The 19,101-nt window shown below is 47.0% G+C and overlaps 1 protein-coding gene and 1 long non-coding RNA gene across 2 annotated transcripts; one reads left to right on the top strand and one right to left on the bottom strand.

Moving 5' to 3' along the window:
- Positions 1 to 235: 235 nt before the first annotated feature.
- Positions 236 to 1,800, bottom strand: LOC140852974 (uncharacterized). Its single transcript, XR_012136043.1, has 2 exons — positions 1,076 to 1,800; positions 236 to 934 (listed from the first exon to the last, which is right to left on the bottom strand). It is a non-coding gene; the product is annotated as an uncharacterized lncRNA (long non-coding RNA).
- A 2,408-nt stretch (positions 1,801 to 4,208) lies between these two features.
- Positions 4,209 to 9,019, top strand: LOC105055739 (uncharacterized). Its single transcript, XM_010937697.4, has 3 exons — positions 4,209 to 7,695; positions 7,774 to 7,890; positions 8,631 to 9,019. The coding sequence occupies exons 1-3, from the start codon at positions 7,579 to 7,581 to the stop codon at positions 8,817 to 8,819; spliced, it is 423 nt and encodes a 140-aa protein (XP_010935999.1). The 5' UTR covers positions 4,209 to 7,578; the 3' UTR covers positions 8,820 to 9,019.
- The last annotated feature ends 10,082 nt before the right edge of the window (positions 9,020 to 19,101 follow it).

The following is a 19,101-nucleotide window of genomic DNA, read 5'->3' as shown; positions in this document are numbered from 1 at the left end:
CAGAAGGTGTTGATTTTTTTGATAATCAACGAGCCAAAGGCTATATCAAGAGTAAAACGCAGTCTTTAGCGCATACATATCGAGTACATGCACATAAGGGAATACATAGTGAACTAGAAACTGGCACAGAAGAATGACCAAAGGAAGAAACAAGATTGGTACAACCAGATACTTGGTAGATGCCAAGTGAGTGAGGCTCCTGCTTGTTGAGATAGATAGCAAGAGAAACAGTATATGTAGTAAAGTCTAGGCTTGACGCATTCATATGAACACTATGAAGCTGCTGAATATAGATGCTGTTATAGCACATAAATATACGAAATGTAATCCATTGAAGAAGACAGCAAAAAGAATATATCTAGAATGAACCAGTCATTTGCCGCATGAGGGTCCAGAGAGATTGGTGGCACGCCCAAGTAGAGATAATGAAAGATGATGTCTCATCGGTGATCTGCAACTCTTGTGAAGAAGGGAAATAAGAAGAAGCCCGCACATGGAAGCTCTGCGCCATAAACTGGATACCTGTGATATTATGAACAGAAACTAATACAGCAGTGAAGGAAGATATAGGTACATGGATCCAAACCACCGTTAAAAACCAGTAGTTAAGTAAATTAAGCAGATCATATAAGCATAGTTCCGACTGGCGCCACAAACTTGAAATATTAGAGGATGTCAAGCAAGAAACTGGGCAAGTCGTTTTTTGAGCCAGTGCCCTTATCCATGCCATGAACTGCCACTAACTAGCACAAGCTGAAAGTTTTCGAGCTTGAGAAACACTCAAATCAGCAATAGAGATATAATAGAGAAATTTTCGCATACTAATCTCGAGCAAACTGTACTCCATAGCCATCTACTTGCAATAAATGAATGCAAGAAGTATCCACTGCAGCCAGTGAGTCCCCACGAAAATCCCCAAGCGAAGCCCTGCCACCTGATTTGCCATCGGCATATGTGTGCAATAGTGAAGTGAGGAAGCAATGCATTCCAAGTAAATATATCAAGAAGAAGAGGTATCTTACGATATTTTGTATCAACTATATTAGTTATCCAAGACACAATTGTAAGTGATCACCTTCTAGTGAAATAGAACTCCGACGACACAGAAAGGGGATGGCTAGGCTAGGGTTTCCCCTGATTCCAAGGGGAAATCGTGGGAGCGGGAGAGTAATCTGGTCGGTCAGGAGAGGGCTTTCTCGATTGGCTCTCTTTCGGGGGTTTTGGGCGGTCCGAATGCATCGGTGGTTTCGTCTTAAAGAAGTCCATTTGTAAAAGAAGGATACTCGAAAGACCGTAAAGTGGAGAGGGGGATGGTGGGTGCTTCACCTCCTCAGAGTTCTTCTAGCTTGATGGGAAGTCATCCTGCACAAGGTAATCGGCCTTGGGCTCAAGTTGTGCGGGGGCCATGTCAGTATCGGTAGGAATCTTCTATTACTTCTGATACTGAAATAACTTCGTTGGAGCAAAGATTTGTCGATGTCGTGGTGTTTTCAGAGACTGATATTCCACAATCCATGGATCGATGGAGGTATGCACTGATTAGTGAATTTTTTGGCCGGGATTTTTCGTTGGATTGTATTGAAAAAGAGATGAGAGTGCGTTGGAACTTGGAAGGTGACTTCCATTTTCTATCATCTCTGAGAGATTGCTGTTATTCCATTGCTCTTCTGAGGAAGTCCAAACTCAGATCCTCAAAAGAGGTCCGTGGTTTTCGGTCGGGCAATTGCTTGCTCTTGAGCCATGATGGCCGGGTTTTAGGCCTGGCCAGGGTAGTGTTAGTCAGGCAAGAGTCTGGGTTCGCCTCCCAAATCTCCTGTTGGAAATTATGGGAGCCTAAAAAAATTAAGAATGCAACAAACGTGAGAGAATCTTTGTTTCTGAATGATTGGACTATCACTTCTATTAGAATGGGGTATGCCCATTTTTGTGTGCTTATAGACCTCAATAAGACTATACGTCCAGGGGTTAGGGTTTGGGTACATGATGCCCATCTTTTGCAATAATTTGTATATGAGGAACTTCCTGAAATATGTTATACATGTGGATTTATTGGTGTAACCAAGGAGACCTATGGATGTTCGGCTTCTGATGAGTCGGATAGTTAGTTATTTGGCCCTTGGATATGGGTAGCCTGGGTGCCAGTTAGTTCCAAGTCATCTGAGGCAACAACTCCACTTGTTTCTGCTGCCACACAAGCTGGCACTGAATGGTCTATACCAAAAAGGCTGTCTAAAAGATCCTTTCCTCGGGATTAGGTGCCCACTTCTTCGGTTGCTAAGATGAATCAGTCGATTTTTTCTCCACTGGTAAGCTCCTCACATTTTGACGAGAGTTAGCTACCCCATTCTATGGAAGATATGGACACATTGGTATTTACTTTCTAACATTCTGTCTCCAAAGGTAAGAGGAAGAGATCTCCAAATAAAAATCATACTTCTAAGGCTTCTCCTAGTAGAACGTCACTATAACAGGCTAAGCTCGTGATTGAGGATCAGGTGGGTGCACCATTAATTAACATGAATGAGCAAGCACCTTTGAATTCTAAGTTGCATGGGATTATGGTTATAGTGTGGAAGCAGGTTGATCCTTCTTCTGCTCAGTCATCACAAGAAGCTCAACCGACCCTTCCGTCTATTCTATCATTACAAGAAACTCAGTCGACCTCTTCTCTTGCACATGAAGTGATTGTCCACCACTTGCACTCTACCATTGCTAATACATAAACTTCAACTGATGGTTCAAGTGGAATGATACCTGGGCAAGTGGAGTCTTCCTTTAGTACGAGTCCTATGGGGATGGAATTGAGATTATCCCATGATTTGCCCTCAAGTTAGTTATGAGATTGTTGGTTTGGAATTGTAGGGGGACCGCTAAGCCATACTTTGCTAACCATACTAAGACTATGATGAGGCAAGATAGTCTTGATGCGTTGTGTTTTCTAGAAACTAGATTGAATGAGAATGCTATGCCCAGAATCCAAAGATTCCTTGGCCCAAGGTGGAATGTGTACATGGTTCCTTTAGTAGGGTTATCTGGAGGTATAATTATTGTATGAAAAAAAAAAATCTCGATGAGGTTTATTTCATGCATTCCAACCATCAAATAGTTTTTGGGGTGATAACTCTCCCTAATGAAACTCCTTGAATCTTAGGCATTGTCTATGCTAGTACTGATATTGTTGAATGTCGACAACTTTAGTTGCAAGTCCAATATATGCTTGCTCCTTAGGTAGCCTTTGTGTCTTGTCGATGATTTTAACTGTATTTTACATGCTGAAGATAAAAAAAGAGGCAAGCCATTTCGAGTTGATCATGCTATTAGAGAATTTCGTTCCTTTCTTAGATGTACTAGACTTATCGATCTTGGCTTTTAGGGACTTAAACACACATAGTAATAATTGATATGGTCTCATTCAGGTTTGGGAATAGATTGATTATATCTTTGTGTCTGACACCTGGGTCAATCAGTATCTCGAATCTATTATTATGCATCTTACTTGTTTTGCTTTTGATCATAGGTGTTGGTTTTAAAAATGAATATTTTGTTTGGTTTGCTATGTAATGGTTGTGACTCTTATGATTTTGGATGTTTGGTTGCATAGTATAGAAAGTTATCTTTAAGCAATTTGTTTATTTGGTTGGTTTGAAAGTTGGTGACATAACCACCTTGAAATGGATGGTGAGATTTATCTCCTTTTCTTGAATTAGTTGCATTATCTCCCTTTATATATATATATTTATATGGAGTATGTATTAGTAGTTGAAAATATTATTATCATCATGTTGTCATCTATCTTTATAATACTTTAATATTATTAATATATTTCTTAATTTTCTAATTTAAAATATTAACTAATGTATGTTCATTATACTGTGTGAATTCATTATTGTTGTTGTTATTATTATTATGTTATTATCATTTATTTTGTAAAGTTAAATAATTTTACTTATTATATATAATGCGAATTTAATGAATGCAATAATAATATTTGAGGATTTGTTGATCTCTAAGTAACCAATGAATGATGATTTGTGGACAAGCATTTAATTCTTAAGAGGCAATATTTATTACTATTTTAATTACTAAAACTATATTTGTTTAAAATAATATTGTTAATGTTTTTTGCTTATACAAATATTTTTTAATTAATGTTATAAAACAATTTTATTGTTTGGAAGGATTTTTTTTCTTTAAAAGTTTTTTAAAGTAATTTCTTTTTCTTTATAAGTTAGAAAGCATATTCCTTTTATGCAATGTGGGACATGTGTTTATCTTTATCAGGCTCTCGGTGGTCAATGATATATTAATACAAGTAACTCTTGCATTTAGTGCCATAAATAGGTTAGGCAGGATCTAGGCATGCTTGACCTTGACCCCACTCGGCTTCATGTTCCATTTTTGATGTAGGATCCAAACCTAACATAATAGATGATCTAGTCAGATCCATAAAAAAACATTAAAGTCTTTGACAAATATTTGGAAAAAAAGGATAAAATAGAATATCGGGTGAGAAAAATAGTTCTAAAAAATCTTAATTATGTTATATATAACACTGATTGATACTTGAAATAATATAAAGATGTGAAACTGGCATAGGTTTGAACTTTCTTGCTTACAAATAAGAGAAAAAACAACCGATAATCAAGAAAAGGGAAAGAAAGAAACAAGCTTATGAAAAACACTTACATGCTTTATTAGGGTTTGCTTCATCCATTGGGTATGATAACAAGCAACATAACAAATTTTGATGTCATACTATTAATAAACCGCTCAAGATGACGTAACAAAGCAAATGAAAAGAAACCCACCTTGATGAAAGATCACAATGGTCTTAATTAAAGAAGGGACTAAAAATAGATTAAGAAGCTTGAAGAGAAAGAGTAAGTAAATGCAAGGTTTAGGGATGGAAGGATAGATATTATTATAAAGATAAAAAACTTCAAATTAAAAGTGGTGGTAGGCACTGGAGAAGCGACCTTGGACCGATGTGGATGGCAGCAATATATGGAGGGTAACAACGTCTAATGAGGTGGACGAAAAAATAGAGTGAGGGGCGATCATTGCTATTATGCTCGGCTACTCTTTTAGCCATTTCTTGAGCTGTTGCTCTTTCACTAGAAAGCTCCTTCTTGGATTGTAAGAAGAAAGAATTATGTGAAGGAGAATCACATGGAGGAGGCCGATGTCGTCAGATAGCTGGATTTAAGTTGAAAGAATGACAGATTTTAAGGATGCGGGGAACATAGGGTTCAAATTAGGAAAAGGAAGAAAGAGCTAGAGCTTTCAGGAGTCGAGATTTGGGGGTGGGTATTGAGGGTGAGACTGGCTCACTTGCCTCCTCTTTATTTCATGGATAAACATATCGAATGGATTTGGATCGTGTCAGGTCAAATAATTGATAGGGAGATCCAATTTAGATCCACATAATATATGTATTGCGTCTTGTTAGGTCAGGGCAAAGTTTATAATATCTAGATCCAACTCAAAATTTGGAACAGGTCAAAATTTTCAATCCAACTCAGCCCTACAAATCCTCGAGAATAGGTTAGATCAAGTATAAATGTGTTGGATTGGATCAATCAAGTCTCGAGTCGACCCAACCCATTGTAACACTATTTGTGTTAATCATTGCTTATAAGTATCCTGCTAGCCAAAAAAAGGGCTTAATGAACATGATTATCATGTTTTGTAATGTTGGGCAATAATCTAATTTTAAGTGAATAATGCAGTAAAAAATTGATGTTTCAAACATCTATAAGCTATTTTACCAAATCTATAAGCTATCCTTGGAAAAAGTCTTGTTAGATTACACCAAGCTTATCCACCAAAAGTTTGTTATATGATCTTTAAATAAGATAGAGTCTATAAGACTATATATTTCAATAAGAAAAATTTTTAGCTGCCTGATATGTAGTACAAAAGTTTGGCAACTCATGTTGTTACCTAGCTCCTAAATGAGAAAGTGTTCTTAGATTTATTTAGATACTTGGCATAAATTGAGATATATGATACTCAAGGTAGTATCTTAATAATCAGAGGATATAACGTTATAAATAGCTTAATGAGTTTGTTAAACAAAGTGAAATATTTGGAAAGGGAGGAGAGCAACAATTTTTAAGAAAACCCATATATCTTAAGTTTTTGACTTATTTAAGAGGCTTTTTCTCTCCCCTTGGAGAGAGAGACAGATGCAAATCAATTAGCCCAAAAGTGAAGCTTTATATTGCTCCAGCTAGGTAGTGATGGTAGCTCTATATAGAAAATGTCAAATATCGATCTTTGGCTCAAGCCCATCCCATACTATGTATTTATCTCTTAATAGATGAAGGCATATACTCCTCTTAGATCTAAAATGAATAATTGAGTATTTAAATCGAAGATCTACATAATTGATCGGGATTTATATCACTAAACATATCTGAGTGCAAAACATTATGTATTTTGATGGCCTTCGACCTATACATCTAGACATGTAAATGAAATATTTTTATTATGTCAATATGCTAAAGTATATGATGCAACTTTTATATTGAGAATTTACTTTATTGATCATGATCTACAATGCTAAAACATGTATAGATTGAAAGTAGTAGAGTTCAATGCTTAAATCATATCATTTTCATGGGACATTATTAGATCCACTTAATGCATAGGTTAAAGAAGTGTAGAACACTAAAATATATGACTTTTGATATCTAGGTATCTTTAGTAATATATATAGACTATGCTCCTCTCAAGGAGAAAAAAAAGTTATTTGCTTGCTCGTGTTTGCTGCGACAAGGGCTCGGTCTGGTCCGTCACGTGAGGTATTGTCCGTTCTGATTCATGAACTTCACGGTTTTGTTTTTTAAAAGGTATCCCCTTGACTCAAGAGCTTGGTCCGTCATATGAGGTATTGGCCGTTCTAGTCCATGGGCCTCACGATTTTACCTCTTAAAAGATATCTCATGTTGGAAGAATATTTTTTTCTTTATAAATGCGAGTCCTCTTTGACTTATAATCGATATGGGACTATTGGTACCTTTTACGTTATCAAAATCACAACAGTATTAAATTGATACAATAGTGTTAAATTGATAGTCGGACATCCAAATCGGCAACTCACGTTCAATCTCAGGATGGAGCCCTCTCTTTCATTGACGTCAGCTAACTTTGACACCGATGATCCTCGTACTGCAAAATGTAGCACGGGCCATGTATTTATTCATGCTCAATCAGACTATTTCTATAACTCTAAAACTTGAAAGACAAATTGAAAACATGCACGTTGGCTAAAAAAAATCTTAATTATTTTATATTTCGAAAATATTGGAGACACAAAGATAAAATTTTTGAGGATGGAAAAAATTGTCAAAAAGGAACAGGTCAAGCAACAAGAAACCGCAAATAACGAACTCAACCGGGAATAATGGATCCCAACTAACGGAAATCAAAAACCTATGCCACATTCGCAACGTGGCAGAGAGCAGAGTGCCTACCGACACCTATTTATGTGGTGGCGAAAATGGCATTAGAAGCAGCTAACACTTTACACCACCAAGGCTAGCTAGAGAGCAGGAAGAAGCAGCAGCTGCTAAGATGGCAAGCATGACCCTCACCGGCTCCCTTCCAAAGTTCCTCCACGTCAGCCCGGCCATGGTTCGACGAAACCCGTCGTCGAGGGTCCTCGTCACTGCTGCTCCAAGACCTCCTCAGGTGACCCACATTGGCTTCCACTGGATAGAATTCGGGAATCTAAGTTTTAAGATTGGGTGTTATTCTCTGTTTTGGTAGGGAGGCGCGGCAGGTGACGCTCAGAAATCCGTCGGTGAGGCGGCCAGAGAGGTGGCAGGAGAGGCGAAGAAGTCTGCTGACGAGACGCGGGGGATGGCGAGTGCGGCTGCCGCTCAGGTATTTTTTACGTGTCTCTATGGTTTCAAATTGAAGAAATTCCCAAGGAATTACATCTTTAATTAAGTGCAACATGTTGCTAGGCACACTAACTAAACTGTTTTCGCCCCCCAAAGTGAATGTCATGTCATGTTTAAGTATATATATAATAACAAAAAAGGCATGGAAGGGCATTAGCTTTATAGTAGTTAATATATATGGAAAGAGGCCATGAGAAATAATTGGAAAAGCTTGCAATGGTTTTTCATTTTATTTTTCTTTGTGTGTGTGTGTGTGTGAAAGTTTGCAAATGAGATTTGACGGCCGCTCTCAACAGGATACAAAGCAATCCATAAAGCTGGTCATAGGTATTTGGAACAAGGCTTGTGCATGTAGTTTAAAGAATACAGGTTGGATATTCTTTGCGTATTCCCTATTGGAAACTTGATGCCAAACGACTGGTGCGTACGTGAGCTTACCAGAGCCCATATCCTGATAGCTACATGAGTGCATTAAATTTTCAGAATACTTTGTGGTACAATTAAGGGATGTGGGATTTACTGATCTAAGCATTACTGACCCAAGAGTGGTCCCAATTATATTGTTATGCCACAGAGAGGAAGATGGGGCGCCATATAGGTTGTTATGACTTTCCTTTTCCCCTCTGTCGAAGTGCTACCAAAATGTAGCCTATGTGACGTCGAAGCTAAACCAACGCTCACCAACCAAAAAATAAAAGCACTAACGGTCTGGCTTGGCAGGTGGCTGACACGACCCAAGATCTAAGTCATAAGGCACAACAGTTGGCCCAAGATGCATGGGGGTCCGCCAAAGAAACTGCCCAGAAAGTAAAGGACGCAGTGGTTGGCAAGGCTGAAGACACAAAGGAGAGCATCAAAGACGATGCCGAGGCTGTCAAACGTGCGATGAACACTAAGAACAACCGCTAATTTCCACCTCCTTATCAACATTTCCGTCTCATATATTGCTTGAGTCCTTGCAATTTGTTTTGTTCGTTTGCGTTTTTAACGTCGCTATAATTACTACGTCTCCTTCGATGGGACTAGCATATGTAAATAAAGATGCATGCATCTATATATCAATCTCAATCTTAAGGAGGTATATCCACCTTAATTATTGAGTTTTTTTTCCGCCCTTGTCAACTAAAATATAGTGAGTTGCAATGAGATGTATGTGTTCAAAACTTCACAGGAAAGAAGCCTTAAAGGCAAAGCTGGAAAAATCAAGTACCCTTTTGTCATTCTTTTAGGTTCAGTCGTAGTTTATTGGCATTATTTGAGAGAGGAGAGAGAAATTCTCATCAGGCTTTTCATTTGTTTAAACTATTGTATTATAAGCATGCACGCAAAGGCATGCACCTTATCCTATGACCAGTAGCGTATGGGCAGTAAATTATGATTGGTTAGATGTAAAATTATAAGACCCGTTTATGCATGATTGCTTTCCTTGAGAATTATCCACGCATGCCCACTAGCTATGACCATTCCCTTCCGGATAACATATGGTCCCTGGCATTTGGACTCTACAGTATAATCCCTATATATGCCTCATTGTTTCCAAATAAAGTTTCACCTTCCCACTTGACTCCTCACAGCATTCAAGCATTGTACCAGTTACACCATATGTAATTTGACAATTGCTCAAAATTGAGGAGGTTGGGGTGAAGTTTTGGATGAGTCAGAAATATGACCTGACAAAATAAATAATTAAGCAGAACTATGAATAGGTGCATCCAAAAAATAGGTTGGTGGATTTAAAAACATACAAAAACTAAGATATTAGTTGGCAGTTCTATATATTTTCTGAAGATACAACTGGTGATTGTCAACAACTAGTTCTCTATTGTTCCAAGTATGAAGGTTTTAAATTAAAAAGGAATAGTGATGGAACCTTCTATAGATCCAGATTATTTTAGTGACAAATGTCAACCACAGATGGTTGTACCTTTTTCCTTTTTTTAAAAAAAAAATTAGTGCATGATGTCTCACCTAATTTGAATAATCTCTATACGGGGTTGATTAGTTCAAACACCAAAATAATCAAATTAACATGCCTGTATGTTCTTCTAAAAGCTTATTGTTTTAAAAGCCTGAAAAATAATTTATCAAGTCGTCTAGTAAATCCCAGCACCTAGAAATGATATTTGAATATCTGCGGAAAAAATAAGTCCAATATCTCAAATAGGACGTGAATTATCTGATTAAACAATACGGTACTCATTAAATAAACACTTATCCCAACAGTAGTTGCCCTTTCTTTAATCTCTACCCCACCTAAAATTTGGATAAGATCATATACGAGACCTATGTAACACCCCTTGATTCCATGTAACATTTTCCAAGTCAAGTAGTTGTTATTTTATTCAAGTGCTTTCCACGTACGTTTCAGATCGAAGCTAGCCTTTCAAGCAATTGCTATTATAAGCTGCCAACAGCGGCCGGTAGACCTAACCGGTACCTCTTGTAGAGATTCTTTCCATGCATTGGGCCAAATCAGCTCTCTTTTATCTGTCCACAGGTCTCACGCTCGCCAACTTTTCTAGTCTTGGACAACTGATATGACTTGAGATCAGCTGTTGGAATGGGTGCATGGACAACATTAGTTAAGCCCATCATGCTTCATCTCGTGGACCCATCTGCAAATTTTGGTTCACGTCAAGGCGTCCATTTGCTGTATCTGTGCCTAGCTGCAGCTGATCTGATCTGCAACACAGCAAACAAACTTCTGAACTTGTCGGAAGATATGTCGTTGTCACTGGAGGGCAATTGCATAATTTTGTAGAAATCCCGGATTTAGAGATTGTGTTATGTGCGTTTACTTTCAGATTTGTATTTTGACTTCCCTGGTGTTGGTATCTTCCTTAAATTCCTTCTGACCTTGTGGAAACACTAGCAATCCTTGGGTAGAACCTAACATGGTCATTTTATGCGCAATGCTTGGTTGATTTTAAGCGATTAATGAATGTTGGCAAGCCACTTAATTGTTGTATGGTATTTTTTTTATTAAATAATTGAAGGGCTCGATTGGTTGGAATTGGAATCGGAAAAGATCTGAAATCAGGATATCCTTCCATGTGTTCTGTTGGGGGATACCCACCGACCGACCGACCGACTATCGGAGGGCCCGACCGGCTGTCGGCCCGACTGACCGTCTCCGACTGAAAGCCGGGAGTGACCGACTAACGGACGCTACTGACGGCTTTCCAATGGCCCAATCGCCGACTGGAGGTATGTCGGGCGTATCCCTCCCAATTGACCGGACCCAGAGGCCGACTCACATGAAACTCGCCGACTGACGGAGGAACCCGACGCCACTCTGCTGGCCACCAACCAAGGGTCGGCCGTCTCCTCCCATCGCCGTACAGCCGCCGGACCTTGTCAGCTCTGACACGGACATGCGGCACAGTTCCCCAGGGGCATTGTCCCGCCGAGAGCGAAGTCAACCCTGGTGATTAGACGGCCACACGGCGACATGACATTTTCACGGCGGCTCTGACAGTCTACAGTGAGTTGACAGTTCCTCACTCGTCCGCGCCATTGATAACGGCGCCATACCGTGCTTCACTATATATACCGGGGAAGGCAACAGTGCAAGGGGTCGATCCGCCCGTCTCTCCCACATACGCCGGCTCGCCTCTCTCTCTCTCCCTCTCAGAGCTCTCTGTCTGCATTTCACTGTTGCCCAGTCACCTCTCTGACTTGACCGTCGGAGGGTCCCCACCGGAGCCGCCTCCGGTCAGTGCGGACTTCCTTTTGCAGGTGCACGCTTCCCGGCGATCGGGCGACGAGGCGATTGGCCGCAACAGATTGGCGCGCCAGGTAGGGGAAGGCATGACAAAGACAAGAGCTCAGCGATCGAGAATCACTGGGTCGGCAAGGCGTTCTTCCCGCCGGGAAGAAGCCTCCCCGCCCCCACCGGCGGCGGAGCCTAGCTCTCCGCACCCCGCAGTAACCACGGAGGCCCAGATTGCGGCCATCGTGCGGCAGATGACCGTGCTGACCGACGCAGTCAAAAGCCTCCAGCAACAACCGGCGGCCCGACCTATGCCTTCCAGGAGCAGCCGCCGACGGTCGCGCCGACCCCTGCCGCCTCCAGGCGAGCACTCCCAACAGCGCTCCCACGGGGAGGAGGAGGGTCGACCTCGGCGCGACGACCGACGGTCCCAGCGGCCCTCTCCTTCCCCGTTGGAACGGGCGAGGAAGGAAAAGCGGCCGCGCACACCGTCGGCCTCTCTTTCAGAGTCTTCCGGAGGCTCCACTCCCGGGGTCTCCCAGCATCGACGAGCGGACGACTACGAGCGACGGTTCGAGGAGATCGACCGCCGACTCGCCCAACTGCAGATGGACGGCCAGAAGTCTTCGAACGACGTCGACTTCCAGACCGCCCAGCCTCTCTCTCGACTGGTCCTCGATGAGCCGATTCCCAGTCGGTTCAAAATGCCGAACGTGGAGCCATATGATGGCTCCACCGACCGGTCGACCACCTCGAGAGCTATAAAGCTCTCATGACAATTCAGGGGGCAACCGACGCTCTTTTTTGCATCGGTTTCCCCGCCACACTTCGCAAGGCTGCCAGGGCTTGGTACTCCGGTCTTCGATCGGGCAGTATCCATTCCTTCGCGCAGCTCGAGCACTCGTTCGTGGCCCATTTCAGCACCAGCCGAAAGCCGCCGCGAACGTCGGATAGCCTTTTCTCCCTCAAGCAGGGGGAAAACGAGACGCTCCGACACTTCGTGGCGCGATTCAACGCTGCCACGCTCGAGGTCCGGGACCTCAACGAAGACATGGCGGTTTCAGCCATGAAGAGGGGCCTGAGGTCGTCCCGATTTACCTATTCTCTGGACAAGACCCTCCCCCGAACATACGCCGAGCTATTGGAGCGCGCATACAAGTATATGCGCGCGGACGAAGGAGCGTCCGACCGACGCTTGGTCGAGCCCAGGGGTCCGAAGGAGAAACGAAGAAAAGGTCGGGAGCCCGCCGAACCAAGCAGGCCCCCGGCCGGTAGTCGGCTTTCTCCACCTCGACAGATCCAAAAATCACCCGGCCGACAGACTCCGAGGTCGGTGCGTCCCAGGTATGACTCCTACACTCCCCTCTCCGCTCCTCGTGCGCAGATCTTGATGGAGATCGAAGGGAAAGAATACCTGCGACGGCCTCCGCCTCTGAAGGCAAAGGGCCTCGACCATCGGAAGTACTGCCGGTTCCATCGGAGCCACGGCCACGACACCGAGCGGTGCATCCAGTTGAAGGATGAGATCGAAAGTCTCATCCGCCGGGGGTATCTCGGCAAGTTTCGAAAGGGACCACCGGCCCAACCGACTGCCGATCGACGCCCCCAGCCGACTGAAGAGGCGCCGACTAACCAGCCGACGGCTGGAGTCATCAATATGATCTCCAAGCGGCTGGGATCGGGGACATCTACAGGGGGGGAGCCGACGAAAAGGCCGCGCCCGGACGACGTGATTACCTTCTCGGAAGACGACGTTCGGGGCATCCAGACTCCCCACGACGACGCTGTTGTTGTGTCGGCGACAATAGCCAATTATGATGTAAAACGAATCTTTGTTGATAATGGAAGTTCGACGAATGTTTTGTTTTACTCGACCTTCTCCCGAATGCGACTGCCGACTGATCGACTTAGTAGGGTCTCCACGCCCTTGATCGGCTTTGCCGGAGATACCGTCACGACAGAAGGAGAAATCACCCTGCCGGTGACGGTCGGTACCGAACCACGGCAAAGCACGGTCTCCCTCATCTTCGCGGTCGTCCAAGTCCCTTCGGCCTACAATGCCATACTCGGGCGACCCGGACTGAACGCTCTCAGGGCGATCGTCTCGACGTACCATCTCCTTGTTCGATTCCCGACCAGAAACGGGGTCGGGGAGATGCGCGGAGATCAACAGCTCGCCCGACGATGCTTTCAAATCTCCGCCCAAAGCAACGAGACAAAGGATCCCCTGACAATCGACAAACTGGATCACCGGGAGGAGGAAGAGCGGGGTTCGCCGGCCGAACAGCTCGAGGCGATCCCGATAGGAGGAAATCCCGACAGAAAAGTTTGGGTCGGGTCTCAATTGCCCGACGCCGAACGCCACCGACTGGCGGAGCTCTTGACGGCCAACGCCGACATATTCGCATGGTCGGCAGCAGATATGTCGGGCATCCCTCCGGAAACAATGACTCACCGACTCAACATCGATCCGACGATGAAACCGGTGAGGCAGAAGAAAAGGTCCTTCGCCCCAGAAAGGCAGAAGGCCATTGACGAAGAAGTGGACAAACTGCTCGAAGCGGGCTTCATTCGCGAATCCACGTATCCCGATTGGCTCGCCAATGTCGTCATGGTCAAGAAAGCCAACGGGAAGTGGAGGATCTGTATCGATTACACCGACCTCAACCGAGCATGCCCGAAGGATAGCTTTCCACTCCCAAAGATCGACCAGCTGGTGGATGCGACGTCCGGATTTCGACTGCTCAGCTTCATGGACGCCTTCGCCGGGTACAATCAGATCCGGATGGCGCCTGAAGACGAGGAGCACACCGCGTTCGTGACCCCCAAGGGCCTCTACTGTTACAGGGTGATGCCCTTCGGATTGAAGAACGCCGGTGCCACCTACCAGCGACTCGTCAATAAGGTCTTCAAAGACCAGATCGGCCGCAACATGGAAGTGTATGTGGACGACATGCTGGTAAAGAGCACGCAGATCCCGGACCATGTTCAGGATCTCGAGGAGACCTTCCGCACCCTTCGACGACACCGAATGAAGCTCAACCCGACCAAATGTGCCTTCGGGGTGACCTCGGGGAAGTTTCTCGGATTCCTCGTTTCTCAGAGAGGGATCGAGGCCAACCCTGAGAAGATAAAGGCGATCCTCGACATGCGTCATCCGAACACCAAGAAGGAGGTCCAACAACTGAATGGAAGAATCGTCGCTCTTAGCCGATTCATTTCCCGATCAGCTGAAAGGTGCCTCCCGTTCTTCAAGACCCTGCGCCAGGCGAGCGGTTTCTCTTGGTCGGATGAGTGCGAACAGGCCTTTGAAGACCTGAAAAGGTACTTGGCTTCCCCGCCGCTGCTCGTAAAGCCGCAGATCGGGGAGACCTTGTATCTCTACTTGGCCACATCTTCTGAGGCGATCAGCTCGGTGCTCGTTCGGGAAAACGAGTGCCGAACCCATCAGCCCATCTACTACACCAGCAGGGTCCTCCACGGCGCCGAAGCCAGATACTCGGAGACGGAAAAGATGGTTTTCGCCCTGACCGTCTCCGCGCAACGGCTCCGACCATACTTCCAGGCCCACGCCATCGTGGTACTCACCAACCAGCCCCTGAGGGCCGTACTGCGTCGACCCGACACATCCGGACGACTCGCTAAGTGGGCAATGAAGCTTAGCGAGTTCGACATTCAGTACCGACCGAGGCCTGCCTTGAAGGCCCAGGTCTTGGCCGACTTCATCGCTGAATGCCCGACGACCGACCGAAGGTCGGGAGCCGAATGCCCGGGACGAGAGTCGGTCTCTGAGCCAGACCCGATCTCCACCTGGGTACTTCACATCGACGGAGCCTCCAACGCTCAGGGAAGCGGGGCCGGGCTCTTGCTCACGAATTCGGATGGGGTAGTCACCGAGTACGCCCTCCGGTTCGACTTCAAGGCCTCCAACAATCAAGCCGAATACGAGGCACTCCTCGCGGGCTTGAGGATGGTGAGGGAACTGGGCGTCGACAGCCTCCGGGCATTCTCCGACTCTCAGCTGATCGTGGGGCAGGTCAAGGGCGACTTCGAGGCGCGAGATCCGACCATGATCAAGTATCTTCAGAAGGTAAAGGATCTCGTGGCCCGCTTCGGGCATTTCGAGATCTCCCACATCCCCAGGACGGAGAACGCCCGTGCCGACGCTCTCTCCAGATTGGCAACGTCGGCCTATGATTCTTTGGGTCGGACGTTTGTCGAAAACCTCCAGCAGCCGAGCACCGATCGGGTCGAAGAAGTGCAGCAGCTAACGTCCGAACCAAGTTGGATGGACCCGATCGTCCGGTACTTGTCCGACGGGACCAGTCCCGAAGACCCCACGGAGGCCAAGCGACTCCGATGGTCGGCGTCGCAATACGTGATCATAGACGGCCGACTCTACAAGAGGTCGTTCTCCCTCCCCCTGCTCAGGTGCTTGGGACCGACCGACGCTGACTACGCCCTCCGAGAGGTTCACGAAGGAATTTGTGGGAATCACTTGGGGGGCAAGTCCTTAGCCTTCAAGGTCTTACGACAGGGCTACTACTGGCCGACCATGAGGAAGGATGCGGCAGAGTTGGTCCGAAGGTGCGAGCCATGTCAGAAGTATGCCAATATTCAGCACCAACCGGCCAGCCAAATCGCTCCCATTGTCGCTCCATGGCCCTTCGCTCAGTGGGGAGTCGATATTCTCGGCCCCTTCCCACCGGCGTCGGGCCAAAGGAAGTTCATCGTTGTCGCCATCGACTACTTCACGAAGTGGGTCGAGGCCGAGCCATTGGCGCAGATCACCGAGCGGAAGATGGAGGACTTCGTCCAAAAGTCCATCATCTTCAGGTTCGGATTGCCGCACACCATCATCACCGACAACGGACGGCAATTCGACAACCGAGACTTCAAGGACTTCTGCGCCAGGTTCCACATCCATCATCGACTAACTTCAGTCGGGCACCCACAGTCCAACGGCGAGGTTGAGGTGACGAACCGAACCTTGCTCCATGGACTCAAGACCCGACTGAACGAAGCCAAAAGTCTCTGGGTTGACGAGCTGGGCTCCGTCCTATGGGCTTACCGAACGACCCCCCGTGTCCCGACCGGAGAGTCGCCGTTCAGTTTGGCCTACGGGACAGAAGCTGTGATCCCGCTCGAGATTGGCCTGCCGTCTCCAAGGGTCGAGCAGTACCACGAGCCGGACAACTCCGAAAGTCGGAGGGCCGACCTAGACCTTCTCCCCGAACTGCGAAATGAGGCTCAAATCCGAATGGCCTCATACCGACAGAGGGTCGCCCGGTACTACAACGCCAAGGTCAGACCAAAGCTCTTCAGGCCTGGCGACCTAGTGTTGAGGAAGGCGGAGGTGTCGAAGCCCTTGGACCAAGGGAAGTTGGCTCCCAACTGGGAAGGACCCTACAGGGTTGCTGACACCTTCGGGCCGAGAGCCTATCGGCTGGAAACCCTTGAAGGAAAAACCATTCCCCGGACTTGGAACGCCGACAACTTGAAGCTGTATTGCCAGTGAATTCTGTAATTCAATTGTCGGAATACATCTTCAGTTTGAAAAATTGGAGTTCTAACTCTTCCACCACCGGTCGGCGCTCAGCCCCGACGCGGATCTGGCACCAACGACACATCGGCCCCTTACACGGACCGATGCATCTACAACGACGGGAGTCAATCCTCCTTCGACGACTTGTCGGACCTCCACAAAGGGCCGACGGACTCTTATGAACGGGAGTTCATGCTCCCTCTACGGTCGAATTTTCGGGCAGAATCCGTCGGCCGACAGGCCGATCGGGCCCCGACCGAAGAAAGGCAAAAAGCCCACGCGACTATTGTCGCGACTTCCGACCGAGCTACGGCCGGTCGAAGGATGTTCGGCTTACCACCGTCTATCACACGACGCGACCTTTGTCGCATCTACGACTTGCCAACCGACCAACGGCCGGCTGAACGCCATTCGGCTTACCACCGGACGCCGGAAGACATCGAACCCGACGCAGGGGTATGGGGGCACCGACTTCGACTGTCGGAACCCGACCTAAAGTCGGGACACATTTTACTCTCGGGGCTGAACAAGTTGCTGAAGCCCTACCGACTTGTGCGAGTTGGTGACTTGACTAAGTCAGCGACTAACGTTCGACATTGCAGACATGTTTGGCATTGCAAACAGGGGGAGAAGGCAAAAGAAGAATTCATTCAAGACTTAAAGAAATTTTTTCCATAAACAAAGGAAAGTCTACAAGGTAAAGGCCGGAGCCCGATTACAATCCAAAGAAAAACAGAAGACAAAATAAAACCGACTAATCATCGGAGTCGACGTCCTCCATTGGACGACGATGCGAGTTGGTCGGAAGGTCTGCTCCGACTTCAGCCATCGGAGCCGACTGATCTTCGGCAACCGGCTCTGCGACGTCTTCGGCTTCCGCCCTGGTGGAGAGACCATCCGACGCTGGTCTGGCCGTCTCCTCCGCAGCTGGGGCCTCCGACCCTGGCAGAATCATGTTGCTAAGGTCAAGTTCGGGGTACAAGCTCCGAACGGCTTCCCGGGCATCTTCGTACCCGACTTGGTACGAGAGGTAGCCGCTCTCGAGGAGCTCTTCGCGGTACTCCTCTGAGTCCCGGAAGACCTCGACTGCCCGACCCAAAGCCACCTTCGCCGACTCTGATTCGGCTTTGGCAACGTCTGCGTCGGCCTGAGCGGCGGCATGGCCCTCTTCAGCCTTGGCGAGGTTCTCGAGACTCGCCCGAAGTTGCTCGCGCTCGCCCTCCAACTCTTTGCCGACGCTATCTCGCTCGTGTCGGAGCCGACGGATGGTCCGGGACCTCTTGGCCGCGTCATCCTTCGCCGACTTGAGCTCCGACTCCAGCGACGCCTTGGACTCCTTGAGTCCGGAGATCTCCTCCGAAAATCGGGAGACCTCCCCCTCGAGTCGGTTCTCCCGGTCGACCGACTGTTGAAATTGGTCGAGAAGGACGGCCTTCTCGGCTTCGAGGCCCGCGACCTTATCTCTCCAGGCCGCGCGCATGTCCCCAAACTTCCGATATCCGGCCTCCAGCTCGGATATGTTGAAGACCAGCTGCACAAAAAAGAGCCGACTGTTAGTAAGCCGAACTTGCGATGCTACGATTAAAAACAGAGGGAAGGGGAGCTTACCCGAATCATCATCGGATAGAAGGACGACAGCATGTCGGAGACACGCTGGTTCTTCATCGCTTCGATGTCGGCGGGAAGGAGGAGTGCTTGGCATAGTCTCCTGGCCAAGTCGTGGTTGGCCAGGCCCGACGCACCCTCGGGAAGCGGAAAGTCGGCCGACCCGCCCGCCGACCGACCTTCGTCACCCGACGCCATTGGGGCCTTACCTCGGCTTGCCGCCCAGGCCCTGACGTCGGAGATAGACGGCAAGCTCGAGCCCGACCGAGTCTCGGCAGACGGCGCGGCGGTGGCATGCGTCGGCAGCTCAGGTTCGCGGACTCCCTCCC

This window comes from Elaeis guineensis, chromosome 12, assembly GCF_000442705.2.
Source record: "Elaeis guineensis isolate ETL-2024a chromosome 12, EG11, whole genome shotgun sequence".
Taxonomy (NCBI): domain Eukaryota; kingdom Viridiplantae; phylum Streptophyta; class Magnoliopsida; order Arecales; family Arecaceae; genus Elaeis; species Elaeis guineensis.
The sequence above is the reverse complement of the archived record's forward strand: the minus strand, read 5'-3'. Positions and strand labels throughout refer to the sequence as shown.